A 22,831-nucleotide genomic window follows, 5' to 3' on the forward strand; every position below is an offset into this window, starting at 1 on the left:
AACCCCTGGAGCATGACTTCTGGCTGGAATTGAAATAAACAAACATTATCATTAATAATATCAATAATAATTACGATGGAAATGAAAATAATAAAAGCAGCATTTCCTTGCTGTGGGAAAGCTGGGAGTTTTTCCCTTTCCTTTTCAAAATGCTGTGATTTCTTTTAATAATAATAAAGGCAGGGCTCTCCCTAGAAGGGGGACTTAGGGCTGTGATCTCTCATGCAGGGAGGTGGGGGGTGTATTTCCTCCAAACTGTGCTCTACTGTCTCCAGTATCTTGGTCTCTGTGGCAAAGCCAGGGTAGAAACACCTTGGTCCCCACAGCTCCTTTCTGCATGGCACTGTGCGCCAGTGGGTGGGCTACCGGTGGGTTCTCAGGACCACATGGTTTCTTATCTGTGCCAGGGGACTGCTGGGTTCTGACCCTTCCTCCCTTCTCTGTGCCTGTTTCCCTGTGGGGTTGCCAAGTGCCTTCCCCTCTCCCATCTCATTTAGTGTTACATTAACTGCCCATGAACTACATTAGCATAGAGATGGGACTGCCCAGTGCTACCTCATGCCCTTCTAGGATGTGGCCTTGGGTTTAACATCAGCCATTGGAAAGCAGGAAGCACAGGCTCAGAGCCTGCATCCCTTTAACTCTGCCCTCTTTGAACGATGCCCCAGTAGACTGATCCCAGGCACAGGCTCAGTGGAGGGAGATTTCACATGTGTGTAGGTACCCATACTCTATCAAACCTGGCTGCTTCTGTGCCCCCTTCCCTTTCCTCTGTGTGTGGTGATCCCTTATCCCATGCTGAGACAGGACTGCTTCATGGGCATGGGTTCCACTTAGGAGGCAGTCCTTCATGACCTTAACTCTGCCCACTGCTCCCTGAGTTGTGTCTACTCCGGCATTACTCAGTACAGCTCTGGTACACAATCCACCCCCTCCCCCACCCCAGCCTCCTGCCCTTCCTCCCTGGGTCCCCTGATTCAAGGAGCCCATTGGTGGTCTTTTGGCAAAAAATCAGCCTCACCCAATTCCCCAGCCTTTAGTCCTTTCTCCTTGAGTGCCCCCAGGTGCCTGTGAGCCAGCCCCTGCCTGCTGATTGTTGTATCCGCTCCCCACCCCACAGCCTTCCAAACAAACCCTTCAAGTTGTTCCTCAACAGCCCTAGGATACCCTCAAGCCCTCCTCTGACCACAACTTCCCTTCCCTTCCCTTACCTCTCTCCCTGTCACCCACCCCCTCCCCAGGTGAGTCCTCCTGCTCTATGAGCTCAAAGTGGAGGTGGTGCTTCTTGGAACTCCCAGAGGGTGCAGGGGATTGGTTATGGGCCCAGCCAATGGCCAGGCTTTCTGATCAGGTCCTGCTTTCATTGATGGCAAGGCCTCCTCTAATTGGTCCACTTGGGTCCCACCCCCACATGGGGCTGAGGTATAAGTAGTCCTGTGGTGATGCTGATTTCTTACTTGGCTGGGAAGCACTGCTGAGTGGGGTGCTTGGCCTGGGTTCTCTTTCTGGTGTTGGAGGTAAGTGGGGTCTGGTGGGTTATAGTAGTGGCTAAGGGGAGGCTGGAATTTCTGGGGTTTATCTCCAGCTTGGGGAGAAAAAAGAGGAGCTCTGGGAGGTGAGCAAAAATTCCCACTAAGCTTTTGCTTGCAGGTGGGCTGCTTGTTGGGCCTGGGTGTGACTCTGGCTGACCCCTATGGATGAGGAGGTAATAATTGTAGAAACCCCAGTGACATGCTCCAAGCGGGGAGCACCAGCTGAGCAGAAGGACCTTGCTCCTAGCAAGAGACTTTGCAGCTCCCTGGCCCCTCTAGGGCCCCCCATGAAGCTGGAGTCCCTGGAGCAGGCAGGTAGTACCAGGCTTAGGGCACTGCTGAGTCTGGGATGTGAGTAGATAATAGAGCAGAAAGCATGCTGGAGTGGAGAAGGGGCAGGGAAGTGGGGGAAGGAACAGGATTGGGAGGGGCACAAGGGTGTTGAGTGGAGAGCTGTTGCAGGGTGTAGAAAGTGATGCAGGAGGACCTCAGGGAGGTGGAGGACTGGTGCCCAGTGGCTTGAGACTGGGGGGGGGGAGCTATTTTGGGGTGAAGGAAGTGGAGGGATGTGGGGTTAGGTTTGTGCCAAACTATGGGAGTAGGGTGGGGAGGCACTCAGGAAGGTCTTGGATCAGCTGGGATAAGCATGCTGGGAGTAGGGAGGGGGAGAGGAAGGAGGCTGAGAGCGCTTCTGGCTCTGAGTTCACCATCTGCTCCAGGTGTCAGCAACTCCACAGCCACGTGTCCATGTACACCCTTCCTTAGTGCCCTGGTTCCCATTGTGCGGGAGGCACTGCAGGTCTTCTCTGCTGGGCAAAGCTTGCCCCAGCTCATGGAGGCTGTGCAAGCAAGGTCCAACCTAGACCTGGCCCAGCTGGGAGGCACCAGGGAGCCTGAGGGGGATCTTGTACTGGTCCAGCAACAACCTGGGGTCTGGCTGGAGATGGGCAAGAAAACCTCTGCTCAACTATCTGGCCCTGGCCCCAGTGAAGACTGGACTGCTGACCACTGGCACCCAAGGGAGGAGGGACCCATGAAACCAGCTGGCTCAGAAGGTAAAAGGCCTTGTCCAGAGCACAGGACCACAGGGAAGGGGTGAACATAATACCTGGACTCTTCTCTGCTCTGGAAGGGAAGTGGGGTCAGGTAGACTGGAGCATAGTGGTGACCCATGGGGGTGCATGTGCACCCCCAGAGAGCACTGGTGCACCCTCTGATATCATAGATTTCATAGACATCAGGGCTGGAAGGGACCTCAAGCGATCAAGTCCAGCCCCCTGCCCAAAGGGCGGGAAGTCAGCTGGGGTCATAGGATCCCAGCAAGATAAGCATCCAATTTACTCTTGACCAGCATTCCCTGCTTGGGTGAGGGGTGCCTCCCCCAAGGGTGCTGGCCAGGGAGTGGGGTGCCAGGAGAAGTGCCTCTGGCCCTTCTGGGTGCACTGCTGGCACTTCAGGTCACTGTTTGGGTGTAGGGGACCCCCCTATGTTGCTGACTGGCTGCTGGGGGAGCAAGTGCCCCCCCTGACTTGCATGGGCATCCAGTGCCTCCCTGGAGCAGGGGGCTAAACCTAGATTCCTTGGTTCTGTCACCAGTTCTCATAGTGCAGATGGTCGTGGGTATCCAATGTGTCCAGGTTGTCCAAGTTTGATGGTTGGAGCTGGCTCTGAGATCTGTGCTGTCTGTCCATCTCAGGTGTTGCCTCCCTCGTACCCCTGGTGCTGGCCATCCTGGCTGGATTCAACAGTGGCTTGAAGCTGAAGAAGCTGCTGGAGCTCTTGAAAAGAGAGCTTGGGGTTGATTTGAAAACTCTGGGTCGGTGCAAGGGCCCTGGGGCTGTGCTGGAGCTGCTGGGGAGGATGCCAGGTGTCTGGCTGCAAGCCCCAGAAAGGGGCTTCCAGTGTGTCATTCAGCTCAAGAGAGGTACCAGGAGAACTGGGTTTAGTTTGTTTTGTTTTGCCTGTTTTTGTTTTGGGGGGGGGGGGGGGAGAAGCAGAGTGGCATGTCTTTTTACTCAACATCTCCCTCCCAGTTGCACCTGGGTAAGGCCAAAGTGCCGGGGTGGTGGCAGTGGGGTTAGTGGTGATGCTGGGGCTGGCTTCCCCTATTCTTTCCCCAGTAGCCAAGGCTTTTGGAAGGCAGCCTGCCTGTCCTTTCAGAGGTCCTAGCTGCTTTGGGCACTGAGGGAAGCATCTTGCAACTGCTGGCAATCAGTCAGCATGGTCTGAGTAGTGGGATGTACCCGAATGCATCAGAGCCTGGCCAGCAGCTATGAAGGAAAAGACTGTCCACTACTTGCCTCAGTCATCTGCAACCCAGATGCCTCCTGCCCCTCTCGGTGCTGTGGGCATGGACCTTAGCCTGGCATAGTACAGAAGCAAGGTTTACCCTGAGATAAGTAGACCAAAGCAAAAGAGCCGGGGTACTAAGACACTTCCAGAAACATTGTCCAGCCTAGATCTCTTCCCCTCAGTTCTACCCTGCCCTGCTCCTTGCCTCAAGCCTTTCACAGATCCCATGCCAGAGTCCCATTCTTTTAAATCTCTAGCTGACATTGAGTATGGTTTCTTTTTTGTCTTTTCCTGTTCAGAGCTTGTGGGTGATTGGCTGGCATCCTCTAACTGGTGTCCCCCTCCACCAGCTCTCTGCGGGAGCCAGTCACTGCCAGCTGAGTGCTCTGGGCACTGCTGCACACCTTGCCAGCAACTTAAGAAACCTGCTAGGTCAAGGAAAAAGAAGTCTTTGCAAGATGAAGGTGGCTAAAGTGCAGGGCTGCAAGTCAGGAACCCAAGTTGTCTTGGCTTCAGGGGTGGTGGGAAGGAAAGACTCTGGGTGAAAGCAGGTGGGGGTGGGTGTCAGGACACCTAGGCTTTATAGTTCTCGGAGGGGAGTGGTAGCTGGGTGAGAGCTGTGGGAAGTAAGAGCCAGGAGGCTTGGGTTTTACCCAGCTCACTTTTGAAAAGCCAGAGGGCTGGTTGGGATGCCTGTTGGCATGTCCTTTCTTTATATTTGTACATCTGTCCCCAGCTCTCTCTGCTCTTGCTCCTTTGCTCTGGTGCATTCTGCGCCCCTTCAGCCAGGGGTTGAGCCTAAGAAAAATGCTGGAGGCTTTGAAAATGCAGCATGGTATGGATTTGGTGGCCCTGAGCCATGAGGCGGGATATGCAGATGTCACCAAGCTACTGGCCCAGGTGCCCGGGCTCTTGCTGCGCAGATCGGAGAAGCAGAAATGTATTGTTACCCTTTCCACAGGTAGGAGTGCAATGTAGGCAAAATTCCTCCTCTTTGAGGTCTCTTCTATCTGTCCCATCCCTTATCCCTCCCCACCCCAGCCAACAAAAGATTTCTTGTCAAAGTCACTTTTGTCAACAAGTGAAATGATGCTGGCTTATTTTTCCCCTAATGAGGGGAGCAAGCAACAAGGTGCACACTTAAAATTATTAATTTCATTACTTTCCCAAACATGTTTGGATTGAACTGTTTTCAAACCTTTTTTCCCCCTTCCCCAAGTATTAAGCAGGTCAGAATCTGAAGTGAGTATCTTAGTTTGGATCCAAGTGAAGTGCCTGCATGGGGCAGTGGCTTCAGAAAGTTACTATACAAGGAACCCTTTGTTTTTGTTCCAGGCTGTAGAACGTAAAGGTGGGGAGTGTTAATAGATGGGGAGTCCCAGGACCTGCTAGTAGGAGTGGACCCAAATGTCTCATTGGAGTACAAACCTACAACTCCTGATGGCCTACACAGGGCCCTCCTATTAGCAGGTAGTGCCTGGGCTCACTTCCCATCATTAGTAGTCTCCTCTTATCAGGATGAGTCTGTTACAGGATCTTGATACCACCTGCCTGAGAGCAATGAATGCAGCTGTGATGGCCCAGGCACTAGGGTGAGATGAGACCTGGTTAGAATCTAACCATAGGATCTAATTTGAACCAGCTGTACAGCTGGGGAAGAGACGGGCATCTTGTGTTCAATTGCTGGTCTTGCTTGCCAACAATGGTACTAGTCTGATTTAAAAGCTGACTAACTTCTTAGATCCTTGTATGTGCTCTGACTTTTCTGGAGGGTTGGATGAGGAGAGAGCTTCTTAGTTCAGTTTGCATGAATGTTACATAGTTGTCTGCTTGGGGTCCAGGGAAGCAATCAAAAGTGCAGACTTACTCTCCAGCACTACTTTTCAGGCTGATCAACAAGGAATTCTGCTTTTGGGGTGGGTGTATGGTGGGGGGGGGGGGTCAAAGGGGTGATTGTGTTCCTTTTTTTCCTCCCCTGTCTCCCTCCCTCACCGTGGAGCTTATCCAGGTTAAATTCTGGCTTCTATACTCTGTGCTTTCTAGAATACATTCTTGCCCTGGTGTCCATTAACAGACACCTTTTTTTTTTTTTGCCTTCAAAAGCTCCAGCTATACTCTACTCCATGGGTGGATGTGGTAGTTGCAGAGCTCTGTCCCTCCACAGACTTCGTGGTGCTGCAGCACCAACTTCAAACTTCTTCTTTCTTCTTTTAAGTGCTTCTGGACTTGGTTTGACTAAACGGGGACTGTCCTAACCTGTAGTGTTCTCCTTCTCTCTCTCATACACAGGCCATAATGATCATTCAGAGAGAGATGTCCCTATCCTTGAAGACCTAGGCTTATGACTTCTAAAGTCCCCACAGAATAAATACCAAAACAAGGCCCTCAGCTGCCCTTACAGATTCCCACCATCCCTCAAATGTATGTTGGGGTGGATTCCTTAAAACTGAACCTGAAAATGTGAAGCTGGCTTGTATTCAGGGGTGGCTTATAAAAACAGTAACAGTATGAAATTGGTCCGATAAGATGCATGCAGTAGTAGACTCTTATCCTATATATGGACAACTGTGCACAGTGGTGTGTATGACATGGGGACAAGCCAGGGGTACATGAGAAAGGGAGGGGCTCCCATTCCCACTTGAAACCACTTGTCTTTTTGTTTTCCTGCAGGCATTGTGAATGCCTGTTACAGAGGATGTTCCTGCCATCCTGGATCTTGAGCTGGCTGAGAAGCTCTTCAACATCTGGACTGGGGGAGGGCCTGGCACTAGGGGGTTCCTAGTGCATGCAACTTACTGTATACTTAAGTGGTTGGTTTTTGTCTTTTTGGGGGAGGGGGGGGAGGTTCTCTTCTCGTCTTGGCTGGCTTTGCATCCAGCCCTGGGTTTTGCAGGAACCTTCCCTGGATGGTGATATCTGCTTTCTAATAAAAGCAGCTGTTTTCCTCTGCACTAGTGTTTATTCCCTTCCCCCTTTGACTTTGCTCCCTGGAAGGGGAGTCTTCTCTGACCTGTTCTAAAAATAACCTCTGAAGCCACCTTTTAAACCTGGCAGTGCCCCCACCTCACCCCAGTCCTAGCTGGTCAACTTCATTTTTGTAGCCCCCAGGTATGGGGCAGGAAGACTGGAGTTGAAGAGTTCCTCTCCCATTTCAACCCCAATGTATCCATTGGTACTACTAGCTCCAGTGGTGCTGCAGCTCCCAAGGCCTGAGTAATTCTATCTAGTACCAAGGTCCCACCTCCAGCCAGCACTTGACTACAGGAATATGCTGCCCTGCTACTAGCTGACCCAGTTTAATCTGTCAGCCTTTGCTGGTATCTCAATATAATCACTGGCTCTATAAATCTGTGCCTCATACCTGCCTTACACCAGTGAATTCCCAGTACATCTAGTTCCTATTAGTTGCCACAAGGATGGGTTTTGATACTACTGAAGAGATGACCCAAGTGAGGAAGTCTGGGATGGAGTGAGTCTCCTGCTGATGTCTGTCTGCTCTAGTTCAACCCAGTAACAATTGTCATGGCTTGTAATGACACCCATTGCCTGGAGAACAGTCCCCAGCAGGGTCTAGTTGAGACCACCATGTCCTCCTGGCCTATACCAGTATGAGCAGGGAATAATCCCATCAGAATCCAGTCTTGAGCTGTATTAGTCCAACTCAGTAACTTCAGTACATCCAAGAAACTCCTGTCAGGCTCCAGCTGAAGTCTTTGATGGGGCTTTGGCTTGCCCCCATAACACCAGTAAAACTGGGCAACCTGCCCATTAGAGTCCAGTTGAGATTGGCATGGTGCACCAGTTTGTTTCAGCACCACCAGTGTAACTTGAATTCAAGGCATCTGCATCCATCTGCCCCTCCCAGTACCAACAGCATGACCAGGAGATACTCTCACCAGAGTCTAGTTAAACTGTCAGTATGCACCAGTCTCTCTCTGCAACTCCAGCATAATGAAAACAAACTCCTTTCAGGTTTCAGCATAAGACAGGGTCTCTGTGCTTGCTCATCCCAATAACAGCAATAATGCCAATCAGACTCCAATTTAGCCAATCAGTATGCAGCATGCATCCGTTCATTCCTGCAACACTGGTATAACCAGGATGATACACCTGCTGGACTCCAGACTGGCACTCACCAGTTCATCCCAGTTCACACCAACACAGCTGGGGACACCTTTCGAGACAGCATCTGGTTCCAGCATAACCCCTGGTAGCTGTGTACGAGAGAGATCAAGGTATCCTCCAGCTCTGCTGTCTCCTGGCAGATGCCTCCAGTGCCTGGATCAGTAGTGCCACTGCTTTCCATAGCTGCGTGTGGTTGGCTGTCCCCAGGGCCGTGGCAGGGCTACAGGGCCATGATACAGCTGCCCTTGCAGCCGACCCAAACCTGGGTAGCCAGATGCCCCACGGGGCTTGTAGCCAGGTGACAGGAAGATGGGGGGCTGGCGCAGGTCCTCACCAGTGTGTGGGGCCCCACGCTGCCGCATCAGTGCCCGGGCTGGTGTGTCCTGGTAGCCCCACTTGGATTTGCCCTGGAGGGAGAAATGAGGGGGCAGCCCCATCCCCACAAGAGAGAGTGAGTCCCTTCCAGCAGCCTCTTCCCTCCTATAAACTCTTCCCCCCATTTATGGTCCTGGTATTGTGGAGGGGGAAGGGAGGTGACCAGAGCCCCCATATAGTTCCTGCTCCCAGGGGTCCCTCCTACCAGGTGCCCCCCTGCCCTCTACTATCTCCCCACCTCCAAGAGTCCCTTCCCCCACCCCAGTACCACGTTAACCACTCCAGGAGGCCTTGCCCTGCTCCCCCCACAAGCCTTCTCTCCAACCCCATTTCTAGAGGCAGGAGCTGCAGAGAAACCTGTAGTTTGCAGCCTAACACCAAGGGGATCTCTGGCCCCCAGGTCTAGACCTCTCCAGTCCTGCCCCAACCCTCCTCCAAGCACCCCAAAGACCTACATGTGTTGGGGCAGGAATAGGGGAACAGGAAAGAAGTAGGGAGAGAGAGAGAAGAAGAAAGGGGGCAAAAGGGGAGAGAAAAATTGGGGCCAGAAGAGAGCACGGGGGAGTGTTTAAGGAAGGAACCTGCGGAGGGCAGGAAGGGGGCTTTTCTAACCCCCCCCCCCCTTCTCAGGGTGCTCAAGCAAGACACCTGGGCCCATACCCAACCCAGACTGGTGCACTGGTCAATATTGACGCAGGGTGGGGGTGTTGCACCAAGGCGGAACAACTTGCAAGGACAAAATCAATGAGGCAAAGGTGAAAAATGAGCTTCACCTGATGAGGGAAGTTAAAAACAACAGGAAGAGGTTCCGTAACAGTGGTTCTCAGCCTTTTTACATTCAAGGCACCCCTTGGAAAATGCCAGATCTTAATTTTCACTCATTATTTGACTATGGAAAAAGAATACTGCATTCTTTCTGGTGCAAAGAGCTCAGAACGACAAAATAGGCCAGAAGTTTTTTAACACTATGGATTCTTATTTGAAATCATTGGGTTTATCTTGTGAATCATGTTTGCACACCTAACAGCACTAACATGGAATGACGTCCTGCAGCACCCTTAAAAGGCTCTCACAGGCATCTAGAGTGAGCTGGGACTCGCTAGTCTATAAATTTTTGGCTGGAAAAGAAAGATCCAGGAAGCTATGAGGCCACCATTAAATATTGATGGTGAGCTCTTAACAGAAGACGCAAAGCAGACAGAGTTGCTCAAGAGCTACTTTACCTCAGTCCTCACAAAGCAGGCTGCAACCAGACTGCTAATAAGGATTATCTGGATAAGGACCAGGAGAAGCCCAGGGTTGAGAAAAGAAAAATTCAGAGAGCTTTTGCTGGATCTGAATGCATTAGTCATCAGTCTGATGAACTTTATCCCACAGTCCTGAAGGAACTGGCAGATGAGATTTCTGAGCATAGGAAATAGGTGAGGCACCACCATTGTCCCTCTGCCTTACCTGTGGTAGGTTAGGGTGTTATGCACTGTGGTTGTCAGGGCTGACCATATAGGTTAGGCAATGAATGTGTATAGGATGGGTTGGATAGGGAATAATTTGACCTCTAGCAGGGGTTTGGAATAGGTGACCTCTGAAGGCCCCTTGCAGCCCCACTGTTCTACAACTCTATGACTGGAAAAGGGCTGGCAAGACCCCTTTTTTAAAAAGGCAAAAAGGAGGACCTGGGGAATTATAGACCAGTTAGCCTCACCTCAGTGCATGGGAAGTTACTGGAACATATTATAAGGAAGTCCATTGTCAAGTAAATGGAGAAAGAAAGGCTGATCACAAGCAACCAACATGGATTTATTAAGAACAAATTGTGCCACACAAACTTGATCTTCTTTGATAAAATAACTAGCTGGGTAGATGGAGGGAATGCAGTGGAGATAGGATAGTTGGACTTCTATAAGGCTTTTTATGAGTCTCACATGGCCTTCTCATAAGCAAACTGCAGAAGTGTGGGCTAGACAAAGTTACTGAAAGGTAGGTAGACAACTGGCTCAATTGCCGCAAGCCAAAGGCATATAAATGGATTTAAACTGGAATAGCAGAACAGAGTGGAGCTCCACAGGGGTCTTCCTGGGCCTGGAGCTGTTCAACGTGTTTACGGATTTATTATTTGAATAATGGAAGAGAGAGCTTCTTGAGCAAATTTGCAGATGACATGAAACTGGAAATGATAATGAGCATACTAGTGGACAGGAAGGAGTGTGTTGATAATACCTTTAACAGTGGTATGTATAAGTTGTTACATTTGCATGGGGGAGAGAGAAGGGAACCCCATGGAACAGCAGAGGGGAAGGCCAAGAGGGTCTCCGAATGAACAAGCTTTATTGTTCAATAAGTTTAACTCCTTGGTCTTTTGAGAACAACACAAGGAGAGCAATTCAAAAGGATTCTGATAGATTGGAAAGCTGAGCTAAACCCGACAGGCTGAAGTGCAATACTGACAAATGCAAAGTGCTATACCTTGAGAATAACCAATAATACAAATACAAGATGGGTGGATGGTAGCATTAGGGAGAAGGGACTGGGAGGGCTGGTGGATCACAGAGTCAACATGAGTCTGCAGTGTGATACAGCTGCACAAAAAGCAAATGTGGTTTTGGACTACATCAATAGGAGTGTTCAGTTCAAGACAGGGTGATTGTGCCTATTCACTCAGCACTGGTTAGGCCTCATCTAGACTGTTATGTGCAATTTTGGGCTCCATGTTTTCAAAAGGACATAGAGAAAAGTTAGAGGGGATCCAGAGGTGGGTGACAAAATGCTAAAGAACTTGGAAGGCAAGCCATATGAGGAGAAGTAGAAAGAAATCAGCACATTCAGTTTTCAGAAAAGGTGCCTTAGAGGGTGGACATGATAGCAGTCTTCAAATAGCTGAAAAGCTGCCATAAAAAAGGAAAACACATTTTTTCTGTTGCTGCACAGAGCAGGAAAAGGACTGATGTCTTGAAGTTGCAGCAAAATAAGTTTAAATTTGATCAACTGGATATCAGGATAAACTCCTTCACTGTTAGAACAGCGAGGCAGGGGAACACGCTGCTTGCAGAAGTTGTGGAATCTCCATCCTTAGCAGTTTTCAAGAAGAGATTGGACAAGCTTTGATCAGGGATGATCTAGGAGTAGCTGTGCCTGGCGCGGCATGTAAAAAGCAACAGAAGAATTGCCGTGAGATAACAAGAGTTTTGTAGCTTAAAGAAGGTGGATAAAGCAGATGACCATGGACAGCAGCAAACGAATGAAGCAGATCTCCACCCCTGGCTTAATTATGAAAGAAGATCTACACAGCTGGAATAACTCTGTGGAGGAGATAGAGAAAGGGGTGTTCTGGCTGTCTAGTTAGTTAGAGGCTATAACGTGTGGAGTCCAGGTTGCAGAGCAAAGCAGAGGATGTTTGGTTTCTCCTATGCATCTAGGTATTGCTGGTTATTACATGGGGCGAGGAAGGAATTTCCCCCCTTCTTGTTGTTACAGGTGTCTGGAGGTTTTTTTCACTTTCCTCAGAAGCACTGGGTGTTGGCTGCAGCCAAGGCTAGGGACTTTGACTGGAGTATACCAGTGTTCCTGCTAGAAACCCTGAGGAGTTTCTAGTTAGAGGGTCTTGTCCCTCCACTCAGGGTCAGATCAATCACCCTGTTTGGGAAGAAAGGAATTTTACCCCATGGTCAGACTGGTACAGACTATGGGAGGGTTTAGACTTCCTTGTAGCAAGGGTCTGGCCCTCTTCCTTGGATCTCCCCAGAGCATTTAAGCAGACCTTGCAGCAGGAGGACAGTGACCACTGTTGTCCCCCTGCTTCACCCGTGGCAGGTTAGGGTGCTTCAAGAGTCTATGAGCAACATGCCTTGTAGCAGTGTGATGAAGTTGATTGTGTAGTTTTAGGAATAAGTTACACGGAACAGTTAGATCCTGCTTCAAGGAGAAAGTTGAACTGGATGACCTCTGGAGGTCCCTTCCAGCCCTACTTTTCTATGATTCAAAGGTGGGGTGGGGTGGGGTGGGGATGCCCAGGTCACACCCCCTCACCAGGGCTTGGGACACATAGACGGCCCTCCTCCTCTCCCCCGTCAAGATAGCCATCAAGTCCTAGCATACCCAATTCTTACCCATCTCTACACCTTTGCCTTCTCACCAGTCTGCTGGGGATGACTAGCCCTCTTGTTCCCCAGCCAGGCCTTGGGTTATGGGTGGGGAGAGGACCCCAGCCCCTCCACCCATTCCCAGACTGCCCCCTACTACCTGGCCTTGGAGTACAGGAGGACCCCAACCTCTAGCCCCAGTCCCCCCATCCAGGAAACCCTGGTCTTTATCCCACCCCACCCTTCCTTAGGGGTTGGGAGCCACAAAGCATCCAGCTTGCCTTGGCTCCTCTCCTGGCTCTGTGCTGGTATGCCAGGGATCCCCAGCTCTGCCCTATCAGGCCTCAGGGTGTGGGGGGACCTCAGTCCTAGCCCCCATTCTCCCACCACCCAGGGCACTGATTTTCCCTGCCATCCCTGGGCACAGCAGACTCACCTGGGCATCATCCCCCAGCTCGGTGCCATGCTGCCCAGAGTCAGTACTGGAGCCTGAGAGCTGCGAGAGCCGGCTTAGGTCCCACAGTGACTTGGTGGGCCTCTGCCCCGTGGCACGGGTAGCTACCAGCCGGGCCCGCTGGACACTGCGGTGGATGTCACTCAGGGCAGCATGCTCCCTAGCAGCTTCCAAGGGGCGCCGGGGTGGTGTCACAGCTGTGGCCTCGGGCAAATTGATGGGGGAGGGACCATCAGCAGCCATGGCCCGTGTGGCCCTCACTACTGCCCAGTCACCAGCTCGGCTCTTGGCCACGGGCTGGGGGGCCACAGAGCGGCGCTCAGCCACATGGTGGGCCCCCGGGGAGAGGTGGACACCAGCCAGGGTGCTGAGGAAGGGAGCCACCTGGGGCGAAGGTCCCCCATTGGCATGGCCATGGGCAGGAGGGCTGGCATGGGTGGTGGATGGCACGGGAGGCCGCAGTGGGTGTGAGGCAGCGTAGAGGGTGCGGAACTCCTGGTCGAAAGCCCCAGCCACGTTGCCCGTCAGCAGCATCACCAGCTGGCGGTGCAGGCGGGCATCAGTCCACGTGAAGCTGTTGGGGAAGGCAGAGAGTGGGGGTAGTTATGGGGAGGACAGTGGGATAGGGCAACAAAGCATGGGGTGGGGTGGATACAGTTGTGGGGCAGGGGAGGGGAGCAGAGGGGAGTGGGGTTGGGAGAGGGAATTAGGGGAAAGGATAGGGCCAGGAGAGTGGGAAGGCAAGAGGAATGGGATAGCAGTGCAGGGGAAAAGGGAGGGGGCAGTGGAGATAACAGGGTAAGGGAAAGCAGGCAGTAGGGAGAGGAGGGATGAGAATAAAAAAAAACCATGACATTTAAAGTGGAAACCATGAAAATCCTCCCACCGTCAACATAGCTGGAAACATTTTGTTCTCTGGGGGGAGGGAGCATTCCCCCCACCCCCAACAAGCATCTGCCTGCATCTGCTTATGGGAAGGGTGGCATTTAGACACTGTACCCCTCCCAAGCATCCCCTTGCCCATTCTCCCCAGCAGCTGGAGGCAAACAGACACAGCAGGTGCCACACACTGCTCACAGGTTACACAGGGGCCCTTAACCAGAGTTGGGTAGGACACAACTACTTACACTGCTACTACAAACCCTAGCACAGAAAGGGAGGTTGTGTCTGGCCGCTATTGCTGGTGGAGGAGCGATAGATGTCATGAGGCAGACAGGAATTCCCCCAGATGCCAGGTTCAGAAGCACCCATTGCCATCTCAGATCTCCTACTGCAGCAGTACAAAGCCAGGCTGTGCCCCACAAGCTGAGGCCCTGAGCTGCAGGCAAGAGATGCACATTCCCAAAGCAAGTGGCAGGTGGAGATGACACATAGGAATAGCCTAAACATTGTCCCTTCCCTGAGCACCCCCTCCCACAACTGGGGTCAAACAGACACAGCAGGTGCCATGCATAGCCCGAGGGTCTCACACAGGGCCCAGCTTGCCCAAGCAATGAGATGTGGTTGCCTCTGGGATGGGGAACACATCAGGGGCTGGCTGGCTCTACTGGGACTTCCACAACCAATATGCAAGCTTCTCCCAGGACATCTGGGTTCTCAACCCAGCTTACAATATCCTCTGCTCACTCCCCTTCCAGCCTTGATGCTGGATTCATCCCCAGGACACCTGAGTCCTACTCCTGGTTTGCAAATGCCTGCCACTCCTTTTTCCCACACCAAGACTCTGAAAGTAGCTCCAGGATGCCTCAGTCCTACTCCCAGTTTGCAATTCCCATTGTGGTCCTATCTCCCCTCCCAAGCTAAACTTCAAGACACCATTGTTCTAAGCCCAGTTTGCAATCTCTTCTACTTCCTGTCTTCCTCATTTCCCCCAGCACCTTGGACTCCCCCACGTGACCCCTGGGCATGGGCGACTGTTGCCACTTTAGCCAGCAGGGGCCCTCCCCTCACACTGACAGCCAGGTAGTTCCAGCTATCTCAGATGCTACAGCCAGAGGACACCAACGGCGCATCCAGACATGCATGGATGTTTGATTTGGAAAAGGTTTGGTTTGGAAAAGGTGAGGGAAAAGGTGAGCTGGCTCCTTGAAAGTGACAGGAGTCAGGCTGATGACAAGGGAGGTGATGATGTACGGACACCTAACTGAGCGGCAGGGGTCCCAGACAATGTATTTCAACCAGTTTGTGTCCTGTGTCAGGAGCGCCCTGTGGCAATGCAGGAACCTCCTGTTATACAGGCACACCGAGCTCAAGGAAACAGACTGTGTTAAAATGTTTCTGAGCAAACTTCAGTCTTAGCACTGGAAATCAGTGAGTGAGGATGGAGAAGACGTAGCCAACTTCATCTGGAAAAGCAACACCTGGCACAGGTTGTTCAAAGACCACCCCAGAAGGGGAAGTGGACAGAGAGAACGAAGACAGAGATGCTACTGGACCTGGAGACAGCGAGAAGAACTACAACAGGATCAGCAGCAGCAGAACTGAGAGCGGCATCAATAGCGACAGCAACAAGGACAGTGAATGAAGTGAGAACGTAAACCCCAGATCAGGTTTTGGACTAAAGGACTGTGATTTGGGTAGGTGAGGGTGGAGGGAGGGTGCGCAGGGGTATAGAGGATTGGGTGAGTTTATTGTAAAGGGAAGCGCGGATTTCTTAATGTGGTTTTAAGATGTGTGATGGAAAGCTTATGATAGAGGATGTATACATAGAACTCGCTCTATATAAATAGAAATATATTTTAATAATAATTTTAAAAAAGCGTGGACGTTTGGTTCTCTGGAGAACACTCATGCCACACACGTTTTGGCCCATGGCAAGTTGCCCCAAGTGTGGTAGGGAAGGCTGAGGCCAGCACTGAGCTGACCCCAGCAGCCTTACCTGCAGTCCTGGGAGCCTTCCAGGGCCGCAGCAGCAGTAATTCTGCTATGCAGAGCCTGGTCAGCAGCTGTAGCACAGCTCCAGGTAGCCCTGAGCATGCGCTGGCCGAGTGTATGTCGTACCGTTGTTTTTATTTGTCTGCAATTTTTTTTTGGCCTCTGGATATTATGGGGTCAAAAAAAATTTGTGGGAAAAAAACCCAGTGCAGCACACGCTCAGGCAGCGCACCCTTGGAGCATGGAAAACACCAGAGTGTGCAGTATGTGATGCTGCAAACATGTTTGCGGCACCACATACCACACAACCACACTCATCTGGACACACTCCAAGTGTCCATGCCTTCCCTCCTGCCCCCTACCCCAATGCCCCACAAAGCCACACCAGCCATCCACCTCTCTCAGGTTTTTTATTAGATCCCAGTCCCCCTCTCTCCTTGGCAGGCTCAGGGGTGCTCCAGCAGGAAGGCGAGGCCCAGTGCCAGGGGTAGGCCAAGGCCAGGCAAGCGGGGCAGGGCAGTGCCTGCATTGCACAGGGCCCCTTTGCAGCACTGGGTGACCAGGCTGTAAGTGACACCCATGTGGGTGATGGGATGCTCCTTGCCACAGTTGATGGCTCGGGTGCAGCCCTTGTTCTGCACCACAGAGACACCCAGGGCCACACCACGGCCCACAAAACAGTCCTCATCGTTGTCACAGCTCATGAGTGTGCTGGGGCATTTCTTTGATGATGTCACCTCACAGAAGTAGCATTCCTTGGGGCTGGCCCCAGGCACTGCGTTCAGCACCAGTGCCAGCACCAGCAGTAGCAGCATTAAGGGCCGGGACATGGGGTATAAGATGTGGAGTTGAATTTTCACGCTGCAGAAGGACAGGATGTGTGTGGCTGGGCAGTAGGCAGGAATTTCTCTGTTCCAGGAAGGGTAGAACCACAGACCAGGTCTCCCTGCTTCAGTGAGGTCAAAACCAAGTCCCAGTTAATAGATCCAGATTCCTAGACCCAGTGGGTCAGAACCAGGGCCTAGACTGATGTCTTTCTGCTCACAGGAGGGCAGATGCAAGTCCTAGTTATTGGATCCAGACTCCGAGCTGCGGCAGCAGCAGAACCAAGTTTCGGTCTTCCCAGCGCACTGAATTCAGAACCAGGATCTGGACTGGGCCTGCCACAATGCCAAAACCAAGCTCTGGGTCCAAGTCTCCAGCTCCTGTGGCATCAGAAACTCTTCCCAGTCAATGGATCTGGATTTCAAAGCAGATTCCCAGTTCCAGCAGACTTTGAATCGGCTCAATCCAATCTCAGCAACTCTGGAACAAGGATCCGGGGCCAGAGCTCCAGAAAACCAAGGGTCTGGCACTCTCTGGACTTCTCACAGGTCCAGAGAACACAGCAAGGATAAAGCTAGATTTATCGACTTAACAGCGATGACCTCACAATGGTCAGCATGAATCTCATTGGCCAATTCCAGGGACAGGAGAACAAACTGATATTACTACAGTGATATCATAGTGGCCAGTGACCTCAGAGTAAGGTCACACTGAAGCAAAAGCAAGTGCAGCAACTGGTATTATAAAGAGGGGGGGTCTAGTAAGTTTGAACAGTGGAGGCTGGGAGCCTGGATACCTGGGTTCTAGCCCCAGTTCTGAGAATACAGTAGGGTCCTGGTGAGTTAGAGCAGGAGGATCCTATCCCTGGATCTATACCTCACCTAATGTATGGCCTGGAGGGCAAAGACCCTGCTGCCATTTCTACATGGCACAGTGAAGCAGGAATGTCAGTCCTTCGAGTGAAAGGGAAATGCCACAGAAGGCACAAAGCCTGCAACCCATGAGTCTCTCCAGCTCCACAACTATTCTACACTCCATACTCCACCTCTGGTTCAACCCTACTCCAGCCCTTCCCATCTTGGAGCCCCCTCTCCATATGAACCAACAGGGTTTGGTCTTAGCCCAGTGCCTAGCCAAACAGATCTTCCCCTATAGCACAATCCTGCCTCCATTGGCACCAAATTGCAGTGATCAAGTAATGGATGGGACATGGAGAAGATATCACCTTGCACTAGAGAGTCTTGGGATGAAACAATATTAGAAGCCCATTGTACCCATGCCAGGTGCAAATCCTCCCTACCTGTAGCTCCCAGTGATCACCATATTCCCATCGATCAGGATAAATTTCTCTTTCAAGGTTCCTGTTGCTTTCTTGCCCTGGTGGCTCTGGAAGGTACAGCCTGCTAGGACCCGGACTCGGAGGTTCTGCAAACAGCATGAAAAGATCAGTTATTGGAAACAAGGCCACACTCTGAGAGTTCCCCCCACCACCCCCTGAGCAGATGTAAGGACACCCTAACAACCCAGACCCCAACCACAAACCAGCCTCACCACCCCTCTGCTCTCTAGTTCTCCCCTCTGGGACACTGGCCTCAATCCAGCCCAGGGTAGGACTCTGCTTGGCTCAAGAGGGAGGAATAAAAGAGGAACCTTTCTCCTCTAGAAGGTGCCAGTTCAGACCCAGCCTGACTTTGCATTCACTACAGCCTGGTCTTCTCTGCTGTATCCAGCTTATGTATAAGAAAACCTCATGTGCAAAACTCTCAGTTGAGTTTGGGATGGATTTCATAGATTTCATGGACATTAGGGCTGGAAGAGACCTCGGAAGATCACTGAGTCCAGCCCCCCGCCCAAAGGGCAGGAAGTCAGCTGGGGTCATAGGATCTCAGCAAGATAAGCATCCAATTTGCTCTTGAAGGTATTCAATGTAGGTGCTTGAACCACCTCTGATGGCAGGCTGTTCCAGACCTTGGGGGCTCGGACAGTAAAGAAATTCTTCCTTATGTCCAGCCTGAAACGGTCTTGCAGGAGTTTTATAACTGTTCAACCTCGTCATCCCTTGGGACGCTCTGGTGAACAAATGTTCCCCCAGGTACTGGTGGTCACCCCTGATAAATTTACAGGTGGCCATCAGGTCACCCCTGAGCCTGTGCTTTTCCAGGCTAAAGAGCCCCATGGCTCTCAGCCTGTCGTCGTAAGGTCTGTTTTCCTGATCTCTGATCTTGCGCGTGGCTCTTCTCTGGACTCTCTCAAGCTTCTCCACATCCTTTTTGAATTGTGGAGCCCAAAACTGGAGGCAGTACTCCAGCTGCAGCCTCACCAAGGCCAAGTACAATGGGAGAATAACGTCCCGGGATTTTCTTGAGAAGCATCTATGGATGCAAGTCAGCGTTTTGGTCGCTCTACTAGCTGCAGCATTGCATTGCAGGCTTAGGTTCATCTTGTGGTCAATGATGACCCCCAAGTCTTTCTTCCATAGTGCTAATAAGTATAGCACTGCCAAGCCAATAAAGATGCTGCTGGTTTTTCCTCCCAAGGTGGAGAACCATGCATTTTTCGGTGTTAAACACCATCAGGTTCTCATCTGTCCATTTGCTGAGCCTGTCCAGGTCAGCCTGGATCACCCTCCTGTCCTCAGGTGTAGATGCTTTGCCCCAGATTTTGGTATCATTGGCAAACTTGGCCAGTCCGCTTCCGACTCCAATGTCCACATCATTAATGATGTTAAACTATATGGGTCCAAAGACAGAGCGTTGGGGGACCCCACTGGTCACAGGGCACCATGATGATTGACTTCTGTCAACCACCACTCTCCCGGTCCAACCATGGAGCCAATTTCCCAGCCAGCAGATCATGGTGGACCCAAAGCCAATTGGCCAGTTTCACCAAGAAGTAATCATGGGATACCAAATTGAAGGCTTTTTTTGAAGTCAAGGTATATGACATCAATCTCTTCTCCCTTGTCCAGGTGATAGGTCACCTGGTTGGATGCACCAACCACAGTCAGACCACAGCTCACAAGAGGGGCCAATAGGGAGTGCTGTGCTGCAAGGGCTCAGTGGTGTGCATTGTGTTGTAGATGGCAGGGTGGAGGGTATTCAGGGCAGAGCATATTTGAAGTAGAGGCCATAGGAGCTTAGTGGCAGGGAGAGGGCCCAGTGCCGTGGGTGATGGGGCAGAAGGCACTGAGTGGGTGGGTTGGGAAGGAGGGCTGTGCTGTAGGGTAGATGGGTTATGTGCATGAACAATGTGTGCCCCCAGAGGCTGGAGAGGCATGGCAAGCTCCATCAGGCAATGGCAGCTGTAATCAGGGAGCTCCCGCAGGCAGCCACAGCACTGTTGGTGGCAGGGCAGGAGGGGGTGGCAAGTGCCAATCACTGCAGATGCTGCTGGCAGCGTCAGCAGCCGGGGGGGTGGGATGGCGAGCAGCAACCTCTCGCAGGTGCCACCAGCAGTGTCAACATTGCCTTTTCACAGGGGGTGCACCCCCTACACATAGCCAATGGTTGTATGATTATTACCATGGGTCAGGGGCCTGCGGGTGCCCATACCTCCATGTAGCGAATGTTGAGGCAGGCTTTCTCTGCCATGCTGAGGAAGGCAGCAAGGTGCTGCTGACAGAGGATGAGGTAAACAGGGACCCGGCGCCTCATTGCTGCATCATGCAGGTCCGAGAGGATGTCAGGATCAGTGAAGATATCCATCACTATGGCAACCACCTGGGAAATACCCGAGAGAGAAATCAGGACATCTCCTTCATGGGGCACTGCCTCCCCCCTCCACGATCAGACACTGGGCCTTTCCCTTTTAGGGGCCACCAGCCCCAGAGAGGGAGCATTGAACCCCTCAGCTATGGCTCTATCCTGCTACACTTCACCACCTTCCAGAGATGGGATGGAGCTGCAACATCCTGGCACCCAGCCCCCTGCTTTAATCCACTAGACCCCACTCCCCTCCCCGAGCTGAGACAGAACGCAGGTGCCCAGGCCCTCGGTACCTTGGTAGCCTCCTGGATTCTCCTGCGCACTAGCTCCTTGACTTTGGGGGCCTGCTCAGCCGGCGGGTGGGTGTAGACCTCAGCCTGAGTGATGCCCTTCCAAGCACTGTCCTGAGGCCATCCCAGATCGAGGTCAGGGGTGGGATCCTCGGAGCACTCAGGCCAGTAGCTGAGGCTGGCGTCATCAGCGCCATCTCCATCCCAGGCGCCAGCAGGCTCAGCTTTGTCCCGGGCCACCTCCAGGAGGCTGTGCAGCTCCACTTCAGAGAGGAAGGGACGTAGCTTGTCCAGTGCCAGGCGCTGGGTGTAGGCAGCAATCCCTTCACCCAGAAGAGCCTCCAGTGCCAGGCGCTGCCCCTCCGAGTAGAAGAACTCGGGGCTGGACTCGGTGACAGGGGTCAACAGGCCATCGTCCTCCAGGCAGCGCAGCTGGGAGGCTGCCATGTGCACAGGGTGGGGGGACAGTGCTAAGGGGAGATGTATACCCCCTCAGCTGAGGTAAGCAAGTACACGTCCACACGCACACACAGAGCTACCCCACCAGTCCCCCTTGAGATGCAGACATGCTTCTGAATCTAATCCCCAGACAGGCACTTAGATACATACACACAGCTCTCCCCAACATGCACACTAAGAAAGATGGATACTAAGATCCTCCAGAAGCAGAGGGGGTGCAGATGTGTGTTCAATATCCCACACACACAAATGCCACATGAACAGCCTTACTCGCTCTACACATGGATAGACAAAGATAATCCCTCTTGCACACCCGCATACAAGTGTGTCCTACACTCACACAGAAATAAAGACAAGCCCTCACTTAGGCACACAGAAAGTGCCTCAAGTCCACAAATGCCCCTCCACATAGGGTTAAGCCCTTCACCTCAAATACACAGACCTACACTGCTATCCCATCACACATATACAGAGGTTTCCTTCACTCAGATACACATGCAGTTATCCTACAGAAGCACTTCGACTCCCCACTCCTCTCAGGTATGTACACATATACACACAGTCCTTGAATGGACCTACAGAAGCACACATCCAAGTACGTCACCTAGGCACGAAGACGGACACTCTCAAGTCCACAAATACCCTTCACACAGATACAGAGCCACACATATACAACCCTCACACAGGCTGATGCACACAAAAACCCCTCACAGAGTCAGCCCTGAATAGACACAAATACAGGGCAGGGTCTAAACTTCAGGGTTTAGTCTTTAGGGTCTTGCCACACACCTGCCCTGCACCCTCTCCTTTCCAATCCTCCTCTCTTCATGAGTCAGTCCCTGTTTCTCCCCATCTGCCTTTCACCCTGCCAGTCTCCTCTCATCACCCATTAAAACAACAGCTGAAGCAGAGCTCCTGGCATGCCAGTGCTGCCCAGATGCAGAGAAAGGGATGATCCCTGCGCCGAGGGGCTCAAACCTGTCTGTTTGTCCGTCCTGTTCCTTTCTCCTCTTTCACAGCTGCAGATGTCTCTTCCAGGCCAAGCCTCTCATCTCAGTGCAGGGCTTGGGCATCCCAGCTCCAGATCAATCCTGAGAGGCAAGCAAAGATCCCAGGCTCCAGTGCCCAGCTGTCCTGAGTGACCCCATCTGCAGTCCCTACCGCAGTCAGCATTAGTGGCAGCTGGAAGGACCAGCTGTGGGTTCAGGTGCCAGCTTCGGTCTGAGGGGTCAGGGGTCTGATTTCCTCGCCTTCACCACAGATAGCTTCAGGCAGGTCACTTCGCCATGGTGTGCCTTGGTTTCTCCATCTCCATCTCAAGATCCAGCCCTGCCTCACAGCTGGAAATGATCAGGGATCCAGACAGGGAGATAAGCAATTCTTCTGCTCCCAGCTGTGGAGACTCAGGAGGCAATCACCCTAGGGGAGTAGAGGAGAAGGAGTATCCTAAGTCAGAATTGAGCTGGGACAGGAGAGACAGGGAAGTCCCGCTCCTCCCTTTCCTGCCATGGCCCCTGCTCCTGCTATGCAGCAGGTGACCATGGAAGCTGGGATAAAGTTACAGCTTAGCACGTGGTTTTGGCTCCTTCCTTCATTGCAATTTGTTTTAATGGCTCTATGCAGAGCAGGAAGCATGGCATAATGGTTGGGGAGGGGGCGATAGCCCAGACTCCAACTCTGGTGGGAAGTGGGTTAAAGCAAGAGGTGCTAGGAGCTGGATTCTGTTAGGGAGTGTGAGACCTGGCCCCCAGGGGCTCACCTCTCACAAGGGGGAGGACCCTATCACTTGCCTTCCAGTCCACTCCCTGTCATGAGTCCTCCCCTT

The 22,831-nt window shown here is 52.1% G+C and overlaps 2 protein-coding genes across 2 annotated transcripts; both read right to left on the reverse strand.

The window, feature by feature from the left end:
* Nucleotides 1-4,939: 4,939 nt before the first annotated feature.
* SACK1E (scaffolding CK1 anchoring protein E) lies at nt 4,940-22,373 on the reverse strand. The gene is made up of 5 exons (XM_090048240.1): nt 20,551-22,373; nt 20,105-20,272; nt 17,854-17,978; nt 12,837-13,428; nt 4,940-8,356 (listed from the first exon to the last, which is right to left on the reverse strand). Exons 1-5 carry the CDS (start codon nt 20,992-20,994, stop codon nt 8,108-8,110), a joined length of 1,578 nt encoding a protein of 525 aa, XP_089904366.1. The 5' UTR covers nt 20,995-22,373; the 3' UTR covers nt 4,940-8,107.
* SPACA4 (sperm acrosome associated 4) lies at nt 16,175-17,007 on the reverse strand. Its single transcript, XM_090048241.1, has one exon. The coding sequence runs from the start codon at nt 16,556-16,558 to the stop codon at nt 16,175-16,177; it is 384 nt and encodes a 127-aa protein (XP_089904367.1). The 5' UTR covers nt 16,559-17,007.
* Nucleotides 22,374-22,831: the final 458 nt, after the last annotated feature.

The sequence above is a fragment of the Crocodylus siamensis genome, chromosome 5 (genome assembly GCF_052110815.1).
Source record: "Crocodylus siamensis isolate JL-2025a chromosome 5, ASM5211081v1, whole genome shotgun sequence".
Lineage (NCBI taxonomy): Eukaryota > Metazoa > Chordata > Crocodylia > Crocodylidae > Crocodylus > Crocodylus siamensis.